At 41.9% G+C, this 22104-nt stretch overlaps 1 protein-coding gene across 2 annotated transcripts; it reads left to right on the forward strand.

Moving 5' to 3' along the window:
- On the forward strand, nt 1–21706 carry LOC108884612 (ras-associating and dilute domain-containing protein). 2 transcript variants are annotated; one of them, XM_018678609.2, is made up of 18 exons: nt 1–591; nt 1456–1655; nt 2379–2553; nt 3624–3856; nt 4802–5238; nt 7626–7922; nt 8004–8408; nt 9371–9408; nt 9497–9711; nt 10019–10131; nt 14937–15201; nt 16894–17066; nt 18003–18147; nt 18248–18432; nt 19211–19529; nt 19614–19837; nt 20254–20393; nt 20492–21706. In XM_018678609.2, exons 1-18 carry the CDS (start codon nt 476–478, stop codon nt 20583–20585), a joined length of 3774 nt encoding a protein of 1257 aa, XP_018534125.1. In that variant the 5' UTR covers nt 1–475; the 3' UTR covers nt 20586–21706. The 2 variants fall into 2 exon arrangements, with proteins under 2 accessions (XP_018534125.1, XP_018534126.1); XM_018678610.2 differs by having other exon boundaries at nt 19229–19529.
- The last annotated feature ends 398 nt before the right edge of the window (nt 21707–22104 follow it).

Consider the following 22104-nt stretch of genomic DNA (forward strand, 5'->3'; position numbering starts at 1 on the left):
CCCAAGCAGTTGCGCTGTGGAACCAACATCTGGAGAGCGGGTTCGTTACGAATTTGAAACAACCCGCCTCCTCCTGCTGCAGCGGCACATATTACACGATTTAGATCGTAATCAGATCGCTCTCTCCGAACTCTTGTCATTCGACTATTTTTATCCCATCGGATCTGTCAGTGTGCCGGAAACAGTGCGAGCTTGTAACCCGAGCCACGGCCGTTCAGACCCGGCTACATGCAAACAGCAGCTCAGCAACAGCTGGATGGGGGCTGGAAACATCTGCAGCGTCTGTTCCGGAGTGCGTAAAATGAAGCAGCAGCTGAATGGCTCTCCGCCGCCTGTCCTCCTGGATGAAACATCCCAGGAATGAAGCAGAGCGGTTTGGGCCGATGGGACGTGACAGGAGCGCTCCATCTTGACTTTTCGAGAAGTCAGTTTTGTTTTTACGCGGAACAAACGCCCACAGTGGAATCAGGCAGGGATGAATCGGATGAAATTTTCCTCCGAGGAGTTGCGCTCTCTGCCGCCGAGACCACCGGCTTCTCCAAAGAGACGGTTCGTCAGGCTGGGGAGGAAGACAAGTGATGGCTCTCAGCAGTGAGTATCAACAACTGGACCGCAAACACTTAGTAGAAAAGGATTCTGGGAGAGTTGTGGAGATCTACTTTCACTAGAAAACAGACGAATTTATCGCCGCCTTCTTTTCTTTTTTAAAGAAAATGCATTTTTCTGTTCTTATGCTCTTAAAAGTACAGAGAAATACCACTCATCCTAATATTTCTCCTTTATTTCATTTATTAGAGATGTTTTAATTGGTTAAGGGGGATGATAAAACTCACTTAACTCATAAAAAAAATCAATTTTTAGAGTCCAACACAACGAAAATCTACTTAAATTCTTTAAAAAAAAAAAACAACCTCTAATTTCATTCATGTGTCATATTAAAACTACTAAACCACCATCGGTCCGCTTGTTTCCCATCACTCCTCCATCATCATCCCAACGGTTTCACGAAAATCCTTAATCAGAAGTTTAAAATCTTTCATATCCCAAGCAGTGGCGTAACTGCAGAGAACCTTTGAACCATTAGTGATAAGAAGCTTACAAAGCTCGGTCGGCGTAAACAAGACTTCATTATTTCATTAATGTGCTGAGGGAAGCTGAGGGAGGCATGGTGAAAGAGAGCGGACAGCACTCTGCTGGGGACAAATATGTTTGTATTTTATTGTTAAACTGCTTCTTTTTTTCCTTCTACTAAACTTTTTCACTTCGTCACAGTTATATTTTCTCACATTCATCACCTTATTTTATCCTTTGTAGCTGCATCAGTTGTACTTCCTGATTCTTTTAACCTCCTTTTTGAACCATCTTCCTCCTTTGTAAGGACGTCAGGTAGGGATTCAGAGTCTGCCTTGATTGGTCTTGATTGAGGACTCCTCTTCTCTCTCTTCTTTTTATCAGATCAGCTTCATCCACCGGCAGTTCGTCCACCGGCAGCCATCAAACCATCAGACAGCCCAGCAAGAGCCGCATCCGTCGCCATACCAACCGCCTCTCAGGTGTCTTCCTCCGCAGTCCGGCCTCCGCCTCCAGCTCGGGCTCCATGGCTCTGACGGCAGGTCTCAGGTCGTCACTGTCGGTCCAAGCCAGGAAGGGAAGCAGTATGTCAGACTGTCTTTCACTTTTCTACTTCCATATTTACACTAGCAACTTCATGTTAGTGCTGCTGCATTCATTGTGAGATGTTACTCTAACGGAGCTACAGATTTTACACATAAAGGTCATTTTATTAGTCACAGGGGGTTGTTTGTTGTGGGTCTGGAGGTCAGAAGTCTCAGAGAATAAATCTGTTGATGGCCTCAGGAGTCATTCTCTAGGTTGGCATTTAAAATTATAACAAAAAAGTCTATATTATTAAAATAGCAGGGGGAGTCTGACAATGGGCTTTTACATTCTGGAGACTAAAAGTCAGTGTTTGTGTTATCTGTCGAGAGTTATAGGCTAACCTGAAATTCTGGTTAATTCCCATGGAAAATTTCCAACGTTGAAAATTCCTGGAATTTTATTTATTTATTTAATTTAATATAACAAAAGTTTTAAGAAAAACTGTCCATTTTAAGCTTGTTAAAGGGAGAATATGTGGCAGAGCTGTTGTACTGGATTGCACTGGATTGTACAGGTGTACCTAATAAAGTGGCCATCTGTGATCCGTGTTCTAAATGAACAGCAGGACAGTACTTCTAACTGTTTTGACTGTGTAGTACTTTCACACTGAAAAGGGACAGGACAATGTATGAATATCACCACACATGCTTAAACTGCCAGATTTCACAATGCGGTTTTGACTGACGCTATTCCCTTTATCGCTATGTGTCGTCATGCAGTGACCTCTGCGGATGCTTTAATTGTGGACGACCCGTCTGAGCTGTCCAATCAGATAACTGCTCCAGGAATCCTGAAGATCTTTGGGAATGAAATCTGCGAAGGAGCTCACTATAAGAGCGTCCTGGCCACGACACAATCCAGCGCAAAAGAGCTGGTAAAAGAGGCCCTGGAACGGTGAGACCATGTGTTATCTGTGCACGTGTGTGTGCGTCTGCCTGCCACATGTGTCCTTGTGTGTGAGTTATGTGTCCGTCTACATGCTGCAGTACACCTTTGTGTGCTACATCATTTGTATATAAAAGCAGTCAGGACGTTCTTTGATGCACAAAAGTCGAAGAAGCATGTTCATGTTGTTGTGATTACTGTATCTCACATGAACAAAGTCGACTTGACCCGTTGCTCTGTTTGTTATAATTGCAGCACAGTTCACACAGTGTATGTGTGTGTTTGCATGTCTGTGAGCCAAAACGTTCATTTAGTAGTCCTGAAAAGGTCTTGAGCAAACCACAGATCTGTGTGAAAGACGGCCAGAGTCGGCCACGGCTCAGAGGCGGCCTCTCAGGAGGGTGAACGTCTGTCAGGCCTCGCTTAAGTTTCAGCCAAAAACATAATGGAATGATTAATACAAGTGGTATTCAGCTTGTAGAGGAAAGAGTAAATCATTTTCTCTTTTCCACTCAGTGAAAATTTACACAGTGACATTCAGCGATATCATTATTAGATCACACAGTTAGTAATGGGTTTGTAAATACAGAATGACTCTTGCATGCAGGTTTAATGGAAACGCATGATAAGATTTTGCTTTGATTTGAAAGAGAAAACAGCTGAAAATAACCCTCAAGTGTTTGCATGTTAAAGTGTTTTACAGTAATGCTGCTCTAGTCAATATTTTTAGAGTGATAATGGATAAAAAATTACTCAGTTCCTCTCAGCCTTGCGAGACATTTTAGGACTTTTGAGCTCATTGTTTTGGGTTTACAGTTTTTTGGTTTGAGCTAGCTATCTTCGCACAGCTAAGATGGGCGACGTGCTGAATGTGTTCATCTTTTCTTTTAATGCCACATAGTCCTCCTTTGCAGCCCCATTGTGTTGAATTGCTATATAATTATAGCTGCAAAATTTTGAGTTAGAAGTTGACAATCTTTGCTGCAGTCTAGGTAATTCAGTTCAGTGTCCCTGGGTGCTAAATTCAGTTTATCTAGTTGCTTTTTCATCATTCTAATGATTATGTTTATCTTGTCCAGGTATGGTCTGGGCAAAGAAGAAGCAGAGTCCTTTGTACTATGCGATACCATCGGCTCGATTGGTGGGAATCAGTGGAGGACGGAGGGGTTTAGAGTTGTCGGCGACAACGAGAAACCCCTCCTCCTGCAGTCGCTGTGGAAACCCAGAGAAGGTCTGGCAAGACGGTTCGAAATCCAGAGGAGGAGCTTGGTGGAGGAGAAGACATCCAAAGACAAAGACACCATCACCGCTGGTACTTTAGCCTCAGGGTGCTTTAGGGACTAATCACCTCACAGTTTATACCACATCCTGACTCAGGGTGTCTGCATGTCCCAGAAAAAGAGATTTTTTTTTACCATTAAGTAAAGCATTGTCAGTATTAAATCCAGTTTTAGAGTTCTCACAGTAAAATGTGGTTTGTTGGCACGCTTATTTTCCAGAGAAAATCAGCCAAGCCACACAGACCAAACTATATTTTAATAGGTCTACAATTTCTTTTTGTTCGTTCTTTTCAATTTCTGCTACAAATTCGTGGGGCCTATATTTCATTCTTACTGTCATTAAAATGGTCTAAGAAACTCTGAATTTAATGAGCGTTGCAGACATCCTGTGATTTAATTAAACTTGTTCCAGCTGCACGCCCTTTCTTTAACACTTTACTGTTTAAACTAAACACTATAAAAGCTTTACATGGCAAAATATCCTGTCCACTGATATTTACAAAGCATGATGCAACAGAAAAATACCCAGAACTTTCCATAGAGGCTTGACGCAAACACTACATGGGTCTGCAAAATGAGCAGGGTGGACCCCTGTTCTGTCATTTCTACTATCGTTTCCACTGGAGGCCCTGGCTGTGGTTGACACAGCTGTGGTCATGGAGTAAGTGTGTGTCCTGTTTTGTGCTTTGCTTTTATGAATGACGCAGCTTGTGATAGCCTTCTATCAGTGCCAGCTTGTGTGGATGAACCTTTTTTTTATTTCCATGAGCTCTGTCTTTCTTTCCACTGAGGTCTGTTTCCTGTGTTTCAGTCTGTGCTGACTCTGGCATAAACACATGATGTACAAACGACCGAACACACACCTCACCTTAACTCCAGGGGAAAAAAAAACGGGTGTCGCCCTATCACCACACTCCATTACCCATGTTTTGACAGCATTCCTGACCCTCTTATTTGTTTATACATCTGCCTGTTAGGTATCAATGCCCAGGCTCGGAAGCTGCAGAAGAGCCGCTCCCGAGTGACCTCCACCCTCATAGACAGAACAGGTCGAAGCCACAGACTGTGGAGGAGCAAAAGCGAGATGGACCTCTTAGATTCTGATACCAAACAGGACACAGATCGTGACAAATGTATCAAGAATCCAAGCCTGAAGGAAACCTCGCCGCAGAGCTGCGAGCGCCCCGAAACGAGCCCAGAACAGAGTCGCATTCACAGCCTCGCAGTTCCCTCCGAGGGGTCGCAGGCCAAAACAGAGCTCCTCTGTCCGCCAAGGCCGAGGGGTGAGCGGGAAGGAGAGGAGTCGGAGAGGGAGGAGACGGAGAGCAGCGACGATAACACCACACAGTACTCCATTCACCCTCCTCACGACTGTCCATACCTGCTGCTGCTGCAGGGCTGCAGCCCCGCACAGGTATCTCATTCAGACGTGTCTTAAAAAAGGCGGTTGCTAACGAGTGTCTAAATGAGACTACAGAGGTTGTCGGGGACGTTAACATGAAAACCCATCTACTCACCAGTCCACCTTTACAGCCTCGTTGTGTTTCTACTCACGCTCTTTCAAACTCTCACTAACTTTCTAAGAAGAAAGGCTTTTGTAGAAGAGCTCAGAGCTAAATGAAATGACCAGTTGGAAGCTTAGTGGTGGAGACGTTGACGTCATGTGACCGTGGTGTAGTTGGTTTATAGCCTAACATTAGCTGTTTACTTCTGGAGATTGGATTTAGGCTTCAAACAAGTGTTGTACATTTGTTAAGATTATCTGATGAACAAAATGTTTAAGTATCAAAAACTTTTGTTGGTCACGGTTGATTTTCAGAAACAATCCAAAAGCCAATGAGGAAACCAAGGTGATGCTAACTAAAGTTCGTGGAGTTAACGCAAAATCTTATCATGAGCTTAATTAGTTTCGCAACAGCTGACAAACTCTGCCATTTCAGCTAGTAAAATTGACGTCATTGGTTAGAAATAAGAGGACTGCTTTTGTCTATGTCTGACAAAAAAAATCAAGGACCCATTGTTTCAAAAAATCATGAGAAAATATTCAGTGCCACCACATACACGTAGACTGATTTTGCTTCCTTTACACTGAGAAAACAGGCTGTTAGAACATTTTGTAAAGACACAGACTGAGAGGAGAATCATTACGCAAGAGGTCACTAACTATACACTTCAAAACACCGATCAGGAAACAGAAAAAGACAACCCGGGCACTGCTTCCTGACTGATTACCAGTGGTTTTTAACAGCGGACAACTGCCACACACATGGAGACACACACACAGCTGTGATTTAGACTGTCTCACATTTGTTTTCCCAAAATATCCTTCATAAGAATATGATCATCTACCACAAGAAATACAATTATGAACAAAGTCTAGGGAGTCTGTTTGCAAATTAATTCCGTTGGTTAAATCTGGCCAGTTGGAAAAGACAGGCATCACAAGGGGAACGTCAGATATAATAATCCCTGTACATTGTTCTTTCCACTCACTGCGATTAATAAAACATTGTTTGTCTAATCAGGCTTGGATCAAGACTATAATTCTAATACGTCCACATGATCAGACTGTTAAGCTTTCACTGAGAAGGACTGTTGTTATGTAGCTAGTGGTGGAAGTAATTATGTTAAATCTGTAATTTCCTGCTCTTTGTCAGTGATTGATATTGATCTGGTCTCACCTCAGGTTTTTACATTTTCTGGACCTAACGACCAGAAATACACAGGAGAACAGTAAGTTATGTATTAACAACTGAGGGTCATTTTTAGTGGCTAAAACACTGAAATCCTTCAGTTAAGTAAGAAAAGCAATACTATGATGAAGCACTGTGATGTTGTTTTTACCCTTAAGTAAGATATGACGATATTATACAACATATAACAGATGAGTGGTGTTACCTGTGTTTGTGGGAACATGCTTCGCAGTTCAGCTACTCTGCTTCTCAAAATATCTCGGACTCTTCTTCTCAACGCTCGCCTCGTCTTTTGAGCCTCGCGCTGTGTCCGTTGGGCCATCGTCTTCTTCGGTAACGCTGTGACTCGAGTTTTCGTTAACGTTTCCTGTCGCCATTTTGTCTTCGATCTCGCTCCCGCCACTGACGTACTCCTGCGCAGTAGCCCAAACATTAGCACGCTCGCCGCCGCCGGCAGCGGCTCTTACGCTCTGTGCTGTGTGCGTCAACCTAACATTACGTAACTCAGTTCCGGTCACATGATTGGTTCGGCGCGGCGCTGTTCTCTTTAGGATTGGCTTTCTTCAAAAGATGGACGGAATGAGTGGTATCGAAGTTGTATCGACTGTGTCTTACATTTCTAATAAGGAACAGTTAGCGTTTTATTGCCCGGCCCTAATTACAAGTAAAAACGCTACGTTTTTTTTTTTTAATATGTAAGTATTATCATCAAAATGTACGTGTCAAAAGTAGAAGTGGACATTATGCAGGATTGGCCCTTTTTGCTAGCGTGTTATTACATAATACACACTGTAGTATTCGATAATTATTTTTGATACAGTTAGGCGTAAGTAGTTGTTGCTGGTTGAGGTGAACCGATTTTAATCACATTACATACATACATTTTGTAATATTCCACTTCATTTGGAAACCGAGGAGAAACAGAAGAGAAGCTAGCTAACTGGTTTATGTTAGCAGTGATAGCAAAAGCTGAAGAGTACCATCACCAGGAACTCATCAGCAGAAAAAAGGACAAGCAAAAGTGGCCGAGAAATTCTTTATAAATTGATAACATCATTAGCTTTTTGAGATTATTATTGTAACGTTGTCAATTTTTCTCTCCACTCAGGATTTTGTCATCTATCTACTCGTGGGGCCAAAAATTGTAATAGGACGGCAAAGTGATCATGAGGACGGGTCAAAGCCAGACGTTCTCCTCTTCGCTGCCGACATCCTTCCGAGACACTGCTGTTTCCATCGCTGTGGCGTTGGCGGTCCCACAATGCTCTGCCCCTGTCAGGATGCAGTGGTCACGAGGAACGGTGAAGTCCTGACGAAAGAATCACAGCTTAGTCCTGGCGACGTTATCGGGCTGGGACAATTCTACCTGTTTCTTTTCAAGGATCCCTTAGCTTTGATGTACAAGGTACAACACCCGTCCTCTGTATTTGCTGTTGTTTGTCTCCTGAATTTTGTTAAATTTCTTCTGTCTTTCTTGGAAATGAAGGAAGCGAACAGTGTTGCTCCTGAGTCCAGCTTGTCCACAGTCCCCTGGATGCTGGGTCACACCTCTACAACAAGCCATACCACAAACATGATTCTCTGCAACACCTGCATCTCGGCCTGCACTGACCTCCAGAGGCTGAGCTGTAAACAGCCCCTGAACACAGACCCTCCATTTTTAAAATCACCCGAGGGCCACAGCCTGACTCTGAACTACAAGACAGAGGACGAGGATCGCATCGTCAAGGAGATAGTTGTCATGGGAAACACCGGAGGCAAAGACAGACCACCACTGACTACAGCTTTTTTGCTGTGCATGTGTGTTCAGTATTCGTCAACATGTCTGCAAACATCAGACCTGCGAAGGCTCCTGCTGCTTATAGCTGGTGGAGTTCAGAGCGCCATGTGGGTAAGTTGTGGTAAAAGAAATGTAGCTACTCTAATCAAAAATGTTGCATTAACAATGAATCAATTAACTGTGCTTTGCTCCGCTCAGTTCCTAGTGGGGGTGGGCATAATTAATTGATGATTACTAAGAATTTTGTCGATGGAATTTAATCTATTTGTTCATATCAGTGAGGTTGTGTGATTCAAAATTGAAAAATAGCCTTTTTTGCAGTTTAAGTATTTTATTAAGAATAGAATAGAATCGGCTTTATTGTCATTGAACAGTAGGGTACAACAAAATTGTGGGGGTGTACAGTGGTGGGGTGCTTGGAACTGCTGCGTCCATGCACGTCGCCATCTTGTCCAATGTTTGATATGATGAGTCTAAAAGGTTTCCAGTTGTGTTTCTGACGAGTGCCATAGCTTTGGTTTGTTAATTTGTTTGGTTGTTGTTGTTGGACTATAATTTCTTCTTTCTTCATTGAGGAAAAACACACTTTTTTAGTAAAAATGTTTTCTGCCCTAAGTTTTCAGTATAAAAATAATGATTAATCAACAATTGATCATCCTGATAAACCCAGATAACAGACAGATGTTAGTTAGGACTAGCTGGTAAACATACTGGAGTCAGTAATCAGCTAAAAAGCCAAATATCTCCTCAGGAGTTGGTGAAGATCAAAAGAAAGCTGAAGGAGAGTAAGTGTTGCTCAGTGTCTGTCGTTAGCTTCAAAGGCTAATGGATGGATGCTGCAAACTTTACAGGAAGAGTTAGTTCGTACTTTTAAAGTCTGGCTCTAAGACCTCACTTCACTGTTTTTTAAGACTGGTGCAGCCTGAGAACCTTCAATGGACATTTAATGTACCTTAGTGATCCGTTTTAACTCTTTGCAACCTCCTTTTTGTGCCCTCTTAATCTTATAGTTATTTTTAATACTTATCACACATTTTCTGTGCTGATATACATTTATTTTTGTTGTTTTTCAGGAGCACACAAAGGATCTAGCTGCCGTTCAGCCTGAAGTGTAAGTGCCCCTGACTGTTCGTCTTCCACTATCTGACATGTATCACAGTTCACAGGCAACACTGCAGATCGTTTATCATGTCTTCCAGCGTCAGTGGCAAAGGCTCAAACTCAGAGGACCTTCATCCTCTCAGCCTGTATGAGTTGATCTCAGGACTGCGCCCCCTGGTGGTGTGGATGTCCAACAGTCTGGAGCTGCTGCAGTTCATCCAGTACCAGCTGCCTCTGATCCTGGAGTGGAGAACCAGGAAGGAGCAGGGTCAGGAGGAGGAGAGGGAAGACGATGAGAGCAAGGAGAGCTTAGGTTAGTCACCTTTGTTGGTGTAATTTTTCTGTTTAATTTGCTCAGTTTTATCAGCTTAAATCGTCTCCATCACAACAAAGATCTGTTCAAACTTATTTCTGATTTAAAGGTTGATTGCAGTAGTATTTGTGTGTAAAAAGTTGTAGATCTACGCATAAAACCTTTTCCTTCTGACAGGAAATATTGTTTTTGCCCAGACTTTACTGTCTTAAAGGATAGCTAAGAGTAATAAGAGACAAACCAACATTTATTTTTCAAATTTCCTTCCAAAAACTGCAAATATTCCATGTGCAACTCGATTTTTCAGCCCTGTTGGAGCTTCGTCTGTCCTGTGTCCGTTCGGCCAGTGAGGAAACGATGGCAGTTCTGGAGGAGGTCATCATGCTCGCCTTCCAGCAGTGTGTTTACTACATCACCAAGGTGAGAGGACAACTGAGCACACAGGTAGAGAATACGCAGCATTTATGCTTTGGTTGTACCGGGTTGGACCTCTGTTGCCTTCAGAACTGCTCTAATTCTTCATGGGGTCATGGGGTTTTTCCCAGCCCAAACAAGAAGCATGTAACCAGGCTCCATCTACTCCTCTCACTGATGATGATGTGTAGTTTCAGAAAGAACAATAATTAAGAGACGGGCTGAGAATAAAGAGCCCAGTTAGCTGCACTCACAGCTTCCTTATAGAGCGACCACACTGAGGGCATTATGTCAGGGGAGAGAGACGGGACACCGGGGGCCTTGTGTGTTTGTGTTTTGGGGGGAGGATGAAGGAATTGAGTGCTGGCTGGGAAGCTTTGCACCGTAGCTGCTAATATTTCAGCTGATCAGCCGCAACAAGATGTTAGGAATACAAAAGAAGTGGAAGACGTGTCACATGAAGAAATGTGTTGTCCATGTAAGATACTGAGAGATCTGATAATCAGGAACAGATGGTTCCCAACCAGTACTGACTATACACGGTAAGACCTTAAAGCTGCTACGTCAGAATTTTTAAACCGACAGTGAATCAAATGACTGTGGAATGTGTCGGTAATGAACCCACAGAGATTTATTACCTGACTCCACAACACTAGTAGTTTTTTTTGTGTCTTGTTTTGGTTTTACAGCCTGCCACTTTAATCTTTTGATTTACTCTGACTGTACGAATCAATCTGTGAGATATTTAAATAGATAGTGGACTTGGCTAGAAACCTGACTCGTATATAAAGTTCATAATAAATACAACTCACCATAAGGCAGAATCAGTGAGAGCCCTGAGCTTGTCAGAGAAGCTCTACAGAGACAATTATTCCAGGTTAATTGTTGTATTTACTTAGTTATTTTACTTACTTTATTTATTCAGAGAATACCAGTTGAGAGCAAAGCTTTCAGTCACAGTGATGCCCTGCAAATACAAAACTAGACCATTGATCTGTGGGCCCTGGCTAATATTGTGTAGGTCGCCCACATGCCAAAATATTCTGGTACCGGGAGACAGCAGTGAATCCTTTGGGTCCTGTGGAGTGTCCATGGATCTGGCTTGTTCCACAGATGGTGGATCAGATTGGGATCAGGGGAGTTCGGAGGCCAGGTCAACACCTCAGGGTCTCCAGACATTCTTGAGCAGTATTTGTGGTGTGGTGGGTTTGGAGGACCTGGTCCTGGTCCTGGTGGGTTGCGAGGTTGGGCCTCCATGGTTCTGGCTCATTCCACAGATGGTGGATCAGATTGGGATCTGGGGAGTTTGGAGGCCAGTTCAACACTAATGTTTAGGTGTCAAAGTAATGTCCAGATGAATGAAGGACCCGATGTTTCCCAGCAGAACAATTGGATTATAACGAGATGATCGATGTATCAGTGGTTTTAATGCTGAGGCTGATCGGTGTAATCACAATCCACAGTAAACCAACCACCAACCACCGACCACGTAAACTGTTCTAAGGATAAAAATGTGAGTAATTTAAAGGAGTCCTGGATCTTACACCACCTATGAAGAACGTTTTTTTCCAATTTAAATCACGTATCAGATACCCAGGATCATACATTCTTGTGAGCTAGAAGAAACCAGAAGAAGGCAGTGTTGTTGCCTCATTGTTATAAATCTAAAACAGCTGTGATAAACAGCATCAGGGGGGTTTGAGGGTGTGGACAGCAGCATGTAAATGATATCTGCATGGTCATGATAAAAATGCTGCCTGTACAAAAGAGAGACGTGCGTGTTTCTACTGAAGAAATCTAATTTAATTTTAAGTCATGAATACAAAGCAGCATTACCTCATCACCACTGCTAATAAGAAAAAGGATTTCTGGTTTTTACTGACACCACAGATTTTCATGCTGAATTTGATTGTGTGCAAATTCATGTTGTTTTCTCAGAGAGCATTAGTCTGGAAAAAAGGAGAAAATGGTATTTCATTGTAGCCACAGTATCCAGTTGTGTGTACCACACCCATTATATGGAATTGTGCAAGGAAAGTTTCAGACAAATTTCCAGAGGAGCTGTGTGGGTGTGGGTAAAAACCAAGAAATATTAATGAGGAGATTGATCGGTTTAAGGTTCATACAGTGACATCTGGTCTACTTTTCTTTGAACACGTCCTCCTCCTCAGTCAGTAGCTGAGGTGGATGTTCACTCAGATTCTCCCCGTCTAATGACCAGGATGCTCCAAACCAGCAACGCCCGATTGATGAAGAGCAAAAGGAAGCCAGGTCCAGTATCGAGCCACATCAGAGATAGCATTAGCCCAGGCCGGGTCTGACAGGGGCTAACGGCCAAGCCAAGGTCTCACATGTCCTGCCAGTTGGAATTCAGATGGACAGGAAGGAAGCCAGTGATACGACACTGTATCTCTCAGGAGGAAGCTATAGGAATTCCTAAATGTCCTGCAACTTTCTGAGGCTGCACATTTTTTTGCTCAGTGCAGGAGGATGTGGTTATCTAACTACCTGCTCTCAGACAGCGAACGTTTCTCTCAACAAATCTGCCTGCTGAAGCAAAAACGACTTCCAGATGTGGTTTGTCAGTAAATCCATAAATAATACAGAAATATAATACGGTATGTTCATGAAGTTTTAACTTGCAGGATCTAATTTGTTGCATTATAGCTTTAATTCCCCCTCTCCTGGCAACTTACAGGTTCACTCCTTAACTGGCAATTCAGGGAGGTATGGGTTGGGTCCCAGGATTGATGACGATAGACTGAACATAGACTGAATCAGAACAAACCTTTTTTAAAACTTTATGTTTGAACAATCCTAATGAAAGAATCAAAGTCAGGCTAGTTAGCATTTAACAAGACTAACTTCTCTACTTCTGGAGATTGGATTTAGGCTTCAAACATCAGAACAGTGGTGCTCATATATGAAGATTATCTGATGAACTAAACCTGGAAGGATCAGAAACTTTAGTTGTTGTTTATTTTCAGGAATAATCCAAAACACAATGAAAAAATCCAGTTGGCTTTTGTGGAGGGAACCAGGGTGATGCTAACTTCAGGGTTGGACTACAGAAATACGTCATCCCTGTACCATTCTATATTTCTCCACTATCATATAACTACTGGTGGTAAAACTCAGCTACTAACATGTTGGAGCATCAAAATTAGAAATCACAAGAAACAGCTCAGAAAAAGTTGGTAAATTATCTTTAGCCAGAGCTAGCTACAGAGTGTCATCGCTGCAGTTTGGTTCCTACAAACTCTATGTGCTGATTTTTGTAAATTTACACCTTTTTATATGTATATTTTTAATTGTATTAATATTTTTATATGTAGTTGTATTTTGGCTTCATTGTTTAGTCATTTCAGTTTGGATTGAGGTCTTTATGAACTTGCTGAATGCTTGTTTCAACTTGTAAACATTTTCAGACATAGTGGGGTTTGTGTGGACATAGGTTCAGTTTTTCTCAGCCCTGCCAGTTAATCCAGACATTTTCGTGTCATCCATCACCCCTGTCACTTCACAGCAGGCCCCTGATTCTCATCTTTCCTGGACCTGACAGGCCAAAATTTGTGAGGAATGTGGTTTAAGTCACCGGTGTCAGGCTAGGGAGTAACCTGGCTAAGGCCTAATGATTTACTCCAGCATTTATCCTTCAGTAATACTTTAAAATAAAGGACAGAACAGCAGTTTATTTTTTATCCAACTTACATTCCACCATCCAACAAGACAAACAGTGACACTAACTCTGCCATGCAAATTCAGATCTAAATCAAAACAGAAGTGGTTAACATTGTCATAAATCTCTGTTTATTTTGGGATGTTTCATGCTCGTCCATCCGACGTGAGCGTAATTGCCGTTGGGATGGAAAACAAAAGGCGCCACTGGTGAGCAGCTATTCCAGCTGAAGACACGTCGTGATGAATACTGAAACGAGCCTGTGGTCGGGCTGTATGTTTACTTGTCCGTCACAATGAATGCACAAGTGAGCAGACAACATAGAGTGCACACTTTTATTTTTTTTATGACTCTGGGATAATAAGTGCCATGGATGCATGTGGTAATCCCAGAATCCAGCTCTACTGAATGAATGGATCCTCTCTGGCTTGGCTCCGCTGAGTGACATTTTCCAACCAGAAACAAAACTGAAAAAAAGACTTTTTTGTGCTTAATGTTCATTTCCATTGTCTCATGTGTTGATGGGAGCTGTGGCTGTTATGTTATCTTGTACTGTTCATGTTCGGCCTGCCCTCGGGCTGTGGGGGCCTTACAGTAAATGTAAGCTGATCTGCTCGGGGTGGATTCCTCCAGAAGTCTTCACTCAGCAGTCCTGTTGCAGAGCCATGCCAAGCCCACATGAGCCATATTCAGCTTTTTAGGAATGTGGATCTACGGGCTGGCGCTGGCCTCGGAAGCTCGGTGGGCGTAAGAGCGAGATTTGGAGGGGGGAAAGGGGATGTCTGTGTACAATTAACCCGAACAAAGCCATCGTTGTCTGGCCTCACTCTGAAGAGCAGCGAGGACCTTTTGGCTGAAAGAGAGGAAACGTTACAAACTAATCTTATATCGGCTTGTGTTGTAGTGTGAGAAACTGAGGGAGACAAGACATGTAGAGGCAGCAGGGGTGGTCTGAAATCTGGGTTAGAGGGTTACATGTTTTAGTTTATCCCAGTGATTAGACTATCCACCGCACAACGTTAACTTTTCCAACCTCAGCTTGACCCACAGGAATTGTCAACAATCTGCAGTTCCACATGGACGAGTGAGTCACTCTGAGCATAGTTCCCTCTGTCCCCGTCTGTCCGACCAGGTCCTGTACCCGATCCTACCTGGACTCCTTGACTGCAACCCGTTCAGGGAGAGTCCCGACCAGCAGGTGACTGACGAGAGCACTGTGATCCTGGGCAGCAGTGGACTCCAGGTGCCCCGTGAGATCCAGCAGGTTGTAGAAGTCCTGAACAAGGCCTGGGTACTTCTGTCAGACTGTCAGCTCCATCCAGAGATTTCCTCTCAGCTCATTGGCTACCTCTTCTACTTCATCAATGCATCGCTTGTCAACTCACTCATGGAGAGAGGTACCACATGTCAACAGCCCCAGCCACCAACCAATCAAATCACTGGGATAGTAGAGTGGTGCAGGAATGAGTCCTAAAACCAGGAAGTAAGTTAGCATGTTAGCACTTCCTGTTCCCTTGTCCGAAAGTCAATGGGTTTTTGGTTAAATGTCTGAAATAAGGTGTGTGGTTTTAACACACGCTCAAGACATTTTCAGACAAGACATTGCTAACGAGTGTCTAAATGAGACTACAGAGGTTGTTGGGGAGGTTAACATGAAAACTCACCAGTCCACCTTTATGTTTTTATTGCAATAATCTCATTGGCTTTTTGTCAAGAGAACCAAGGTGATGCTAACTTCAGGGCTGGCCTACAAAAATACGTCATCCCTGCACCACTTTATAGTCGTGGTTCCTACAGGATCCTGACAAGGACAAAAGACTTAACAATAAAATCAGAAGTAATTAGGAACAACTGATATTTATCTAGATCAGCAGAATGATTTTCATGTGTCCACTGTGAGTTTCTAACAAACACATGCTGTGGTCAAATCATCCTAACAAAGCATCAGCCATAAGAGCTTCAGTGCCTCCTTTCTTCTTTTACAGAGGATCTTTTATGAAAGGAAATAATTCATCTAGCACCATCGACAAGCCAAACTTTCTTTAGTTTATGGTGAAATTCTTGAAAAACTAACCACATTCCCATCAGCTGCACAGATCAGCTAGCATGGCTGTAAACTCTTAGTCTTGTTTAAGTCTGTCATATATCCACCATGTGTCAAAAAAGGCCAGTCATACTCAGTGAGCAGATGTTACAAAGATGTGACGATTCCCACACTTTTTTTATAACTTGACTGCTAATATTTGTATAGAATTCTTAGTGTTACTGCAGCTTCTTCTGCTGTTATATTGTTTACAGAACTAACAGGGCTTCTTGATAACCAGCTCCATGATAACAGGTTATTTTTAAGCCCTTATTTGACAGCACCAGTGGAGAGATGACAGGAATGGAGGGAGAGAGAATCACAGTGATATGGTTGTGTTTTAATTGTGACCGCTCTGCCCCCTAGTGGTCACTAAGAGTCATAGCAGTTATGCACCTCTTCTTTGTACTGTTTTTGAAGTGTGAAGGATGCATATTAAAAGCTTAAGCTGAAGTTTTAAATGATTTTAGATTATCAAACATTGTAAATTTTAAAAATATGTTTTTAAAAAAATTGCTGAAATAGAAGTGTATATTCCCCTGGTGTGTGAATGGGCTGTGCAGTTTTTCCAGTTTAAATGTAAAAAATTAAAACATATGTCACGGTTGTAAAGCTAAATATACTGTAAGACTTAACAGTGTGGCTCATTAATGTGTTTTTAATAGTTTAAATACTTTGATACAAATATAACTCCTGTTAAATACAGTCATTGTTGTTTTTGATGATTTCCTGTTTGTTGACCATAAGAAAAATGTAGAATATCATCAGTTTTTTCTGTTAGATTTGTCCTTGGATCATTGTGGACACCTGTCTCGGTAAAATCTTTTTAACACAAACACAGATGAGAGCTTTAAATGTGAACAGGTTGTCTTTAATAACTTAGAAACAACAAAACTTCAGCATTCATTTACAAACATTTTACCACAGGTCTAATGATGAGAAACCCAGGTAAATGAACAATGAGCTCTTTTCAAAAAAAGACGACTTTCCCCTGCTGTGTTCATAGGCTCAGAGCCAGGTTTCTACCAGTGGTCCAGAGGCGTGCGATTGCGGGCCGGACTTGACTTGATCCTGGACTGGGCCCATGCAGTCGGACAAGGAGAACTGGCCTTGGAGCACACGCACACACTGTCATCAGCCATCAATCTGCTGGCCACGCCCAGGAAGAATTTACTGCAGGTAAACACAGAGTTTTACTGCAAATTAAGAGACGTCACATGGACATTTCATTTTGATATGCAATCTATGGATAACAACAGCAATTTGCAACCTTGAAATTTATTTAAATCCACAGCGTCTTAGGGAAAAAGAATTATCATAGTTCATTCAGTCAGGAGGGAGGTGCTTGAAACATTATGAGAGAGTGAAGAAAAACCACATTGTTCATGTGTGTTCTGATCTAATTTAGATATTTGTTTCTGCTGACGCTAAAAGTACAATATCCCACTGTTTTAATGTATTATGTATATATGTTATAATCTAATAAATAATACATTTATTAGATTTAAGTAACCCTTTTGTTTACAGAAATTTGTAGAAAACAATACATTCATTCACAAAAGAAAGTAAACAGCAGTAAATAACACATTTATTTACAAAGAAGAGGACAGATTAAAAGATTTAAAATATCCTTTTTCTGTTTTCTTTTCATTCCTTGGTTTTATTTTGGGATCCATTTCCTTTTCCTTTTATTTTGTAGTTACTCTCCTGGTTTGTCTTTGTACATTTACTTTTTTTCTGCTTCACATCAGTAATCATCCCCAGGTCCTGTGTCTCCTCTGTTTGGATTTTGTGTTTCTCTTACACTGTTGCAGTTTCCTTTGTCTCCTCAAATGTGGCGGTTGCATCCTCAGCATGACCTCAGACTGTCCCACAAACATCCTAAAAATATGTTAAAAAAAAAAAAAAAATAAGGCCTTACAAACAAAACTGTGATATCTGTCATTATTTGTCGTCCTGTGTGTGGTCTCACGTTTTCTACATCAAGATTTTCAAAATCTTTTAGTGTATGCAGCAAAATAATTCAGCTAACAGAGGTGTTCTTCACTGTCATGTCAATGCTCTATGATTGTCCCCTGACATTGTAATGTAATCAGTGTCTATCTGTGTGTGCAGACGTCGTGGATATCCCTGCGGTCAGACTACCCGGCCCTGAGGCCAGCACAGCTGAACCACCTCCTGAGTCTGTACAGCCCCGGGTCTCCCTGCAGACACACATGGACTCCATCACTACAGGACGAAGCATCAGCACATAAAACCGGTGGCCTGTTACTCCTGCCTCAATTTACAATACCAAGTTTTATCTTTCATTTCCTGTCATTTTTTTGAATGCAGTATGCCCTCTTTCCTTCCTTCCTCAGCTGATATCCTGGAGAGTTTTGACACCCATCATCCTCTGGTGCTGCCTGACGGTGGTTACCAGTTCCAACTGGCGAGGGCAGTAAGAGATTCAGCCCTGAGGGAACAGCTGGACAAGCTCAAAGAGTTTATTCCCTCTTTACCTGAGCCACAGTCCACTGAGGTCACAGCTGCTGGAGAGCACCAGGTACCAAAAAACAATTGGTAACAGTTGCTAATTAGTTTTAAACAAAGTAGAGCTGGGGCTGATGGGAATGTGAGGTATTACAGGTATTACTCACAAACGAAAGTATCGGAAAAATGTAAAGCTTAACCTGATGATGAGGCTGTATGGAAGGTTAAAGGACCAGTGTGCAGGTTTAGTGTCATCTAGTGGTGAGAACACAGATTGCAACCAACATTGCATCCCTCCCCTTGCGAGCGTTTCAAGTCTACGGTGGCCGTCAGGTGACAAAATGGTGTCAACTACCACCTCGACTAGGTTTGTTTGAGTTGCTATATTTAGATATTGTACTTGTTAATCTGTAAAACTGTAGGTAATAGCTGACATAGCCCTCTTTGTCTTCTTCGTCTTCTATATACAAGTTGTGATGTCAACATGAACTGAAAGTATTCTGTTCTGTTCAGCTGTTCAGAGTCAACTGTTCGAATGAAACATAACGTTAAGGCATGAACGGGAACCAATTCAAACAGTATCTCGGATTAAACATTTCCGTTGCTAGCCATTGTTAGCAATACCAATTGATAACAACGCTCTACTTAGCAAAAGAGAGTTCACTACTATTAATGCAAGTAACAGCCATCTTGAATTCTTATGTCGGGGTTGGTGGGGTTGCTCCGACTTTCCTGATTTGGAAATCCTGACTTCAGGTGTTCCAGTTGAAAAGTCTGACTAGGAACTCAGAAATTCTGACCCTAACCCTATGCCGATTTAAAAATGTTTTTCCAATTTATCCTTCATCCAGAGTGGTATCTCCCTTCAGGCAACTGTCCAAAACCCGTCCCCTTCTACAACTCCTGCTGCCTTACCTCCGTCACCCCCATCACCACCCTCTCCTTTCTCCACCCATTACCTGGATGAGTTCAGTTCTTGTGGTGCCTTGCTTTTGTCCCAAAAACTAAGAAATCTGGAGGTGCAGACCAGAGAGTCGGAGACTGGAGAGATGAGGAGGTCAGCTCTGGACCCGTCCTGCCTCCTCACCCCACCCAACACCCCCCTCATTATGGACCCTGTCGAAAGGGTAAAGGCAGGACAGGATAAATGGATAGATGCACAAGATGAAGGTATAGAAACAGATTACCATTTAATATTTTCCTCTGCTTAAAAATGAACTGAACGACTGACCTCAACCCTTTTTTCTCTCGTAGGTGGATTAGTGTTTGAATGTCTGGCTGCACTGAAAGTGGACCGTTTGAAATCGGACTGCCACAGTATGAAAAAAATTGTGGAACTAAAAGAGGAAGAGGAGGAGGAGGAGGAGGAGCAGGAGGAGGAGGAGGACGACCATTACGATGACAACAATGATGAGGTTTTTAGCTTGGAACTGGAGCGAGGTGAAAGAGGACTCGGTCTTGCTCTGGTTGACACAAGGGTGAGTCAAAGAGATAATTATTATGATTATTAAACTTTAAAAAATAAAGTAGATTAATCACCTGAATCTGGAGCTCCTCTCAGACTTTACAGAGCTTTCAGCTGAAAGTTTAACTGTCTTGATTGACTCCTCAGCTCTCATAGTGTTGTTTTAAGCATATGTCCTCAGGAGTTGGTGGAGACCAAACCTGAATTTAGAAGAGTGCAGTGATATATTACTGCTATGTTCGCCGTCAAACAAATTTGGACCGGAAACAGTATTTTCATTGGCACTGACATCAGACTTAACTAGCAGATTTTTAATTGTTAGCTCAATGATGTTAGCATTTTGCTCAAAGAGGATTAAAACTGCTGTGGCACTCTACCAGACGACTACAAAATCTTGAACGTCATTGACATTTTGAACTCATTCTCCAGGACACCTCCATGAGGGTGAAAGGCATCTTCATCCGTGCAGTGGTCCCAGACTCTCCTGCAGCCCGGTGTGAGAAGCTGGCACCAGGAGACAGGATCCTGGCTGTTAATGGAATCAGTCTGCTCGGACTGGACTACCACAGGTAACGATGACTAAAGTCCAGGTCAGAAAAAACTCATAAAGTAAAATGAAATTCAAATTAAGTGTCAGTTTTTTACACTTTGTGTTTTGTCTCTTCAGTGGGAAGGAGCTGATCCAGTCATCAGGTGACAGACTGAGGTTACTCGTAGCCAGATGTGATTGGATGGCGAAAGTTATACAGACAGAATGCTGACTGCATTTTTCTTTTCTTTTTTTAAACTGAGAGGCTGTCAAAGCACCACAAGCGCACTTAAATCTGACTAAGAGAACTTGTTGCAGGGTATGGACCTTTTAAGACGTGTTTGTTGAGAAGACAAAAATGCACTAAGAAATTAGCTTCATCCTGGTTTAATGGAGCACCAGGTTTTAGATGCTCAGTGTCATTTTACAGCTTTATAATTACATTCTAATAGCATAATTGTAATTATGGATGATGCAGTGTTCTGGGGAACAAGGCAATTTGATTTTAGCCTAAATTTGTTTGGTTTGTTGAGTCAGGGTCAGCTTCAGACATCACACATCGTTTTATAATTAGTTTTCTGGACACCACTGTTCAAAGCCTTTAACATACTGCCTTCATGGAGGTCTCACATTATCACATTATCATGACAACAACGTGACAACATTGGTTGTCAGTCCTTTTCTGTGCTCCCCAAAACAGCAAAAACAGCTAGAAATGACCAACTGTTTTCAAGAAACACCCTATAAAACCAATCACTTATGGTGCTAACGTTAGCTTGGTTAGCTGGCTGGCATCAAACTTAGTTTTTTTTATTCGTTAAAGAATGACAAGTGAATAGGTTTTTTGACAACACAGGACACAGCACTGCAGCATCGTGAAAATAGGGGAACCACAATTTAACCAGTGGATAAAAGTACTTGCTGCTGAAATCACTGCAACTCTACCTATTTTGTCATTTGTATTTTTAAAACGTAACACGCATCAACTGAGGCCTAATGTCGCTGCCATTCTTAAATTTAAATTTTTTATTATTATTATTATTATTCATCATCAGGGTGAAATGAATGGATTTGTGTTTTTGTTTAATGTTGTTTATAAGCATTGGTCTGACTGTCAAATGAAAGATGAAACTTAAAAAAATATTGTCACATTTTTGTGTCTTCATTGGCCTCTTGGCTTCTTTTCCTGATCTTGTATTTTACTGGTCATTGAAAATGTGTCCACCAATTTATTTTTCCTTTACACTGTGGTCCTGATTGCATTGTTGTCATTGTTATTATTTTACTAATTCATTTTTATTATTTTAATGTTTTTCTGTTGTGTTTCCACAATAAATACATTGTAATCCTCTACTACAGTTATGTCACTGCATGTTGCCATTCTTTGTGTTCATGTGATGATTTTGGAATTCACTTGTGGTTGAGTCATTAAAATTTGAACTCTAATAGCCATAATAGATGTAGGAATCTTTAATATATTGGTAATGAGTTCACAGATTCCAACAACTCAGGGAAAACCGATGGCTGCTGCTATATCTACATCTCTGTTTGTCTTTACTCTCAGTGAGTTCAAACACTAAATAAACATGCAGTTAATGTTATTGAATGGTTTCTATTTGGTTAGGTTTAGGAAAAGATCGCAGTTTTAGCTTAAATAGCTTAGCAAAGAAACAATGAGTTTTAAGCGAGAGCTGAACCCAGGAGGTTCATGAGAGTACTATGCTTGTTGACCATCCGTCCACCCCAATCAC

This window comes from Lates calcarifer, unplaced genomic scaffold, assembly GCF_001640805.2.
Source record: "Lates calcarifer isolate ASB-BC8 unplaced genomic scaffold, TLL_Latcal_v3 scaffold_8_19, whole genome shotgun sequence".
NCBI classification, from domain to species: Eukaryota; Metazoa; Chordata; class Actinopteri; family Centropomidae; genus Lates; species Lates calcarifer.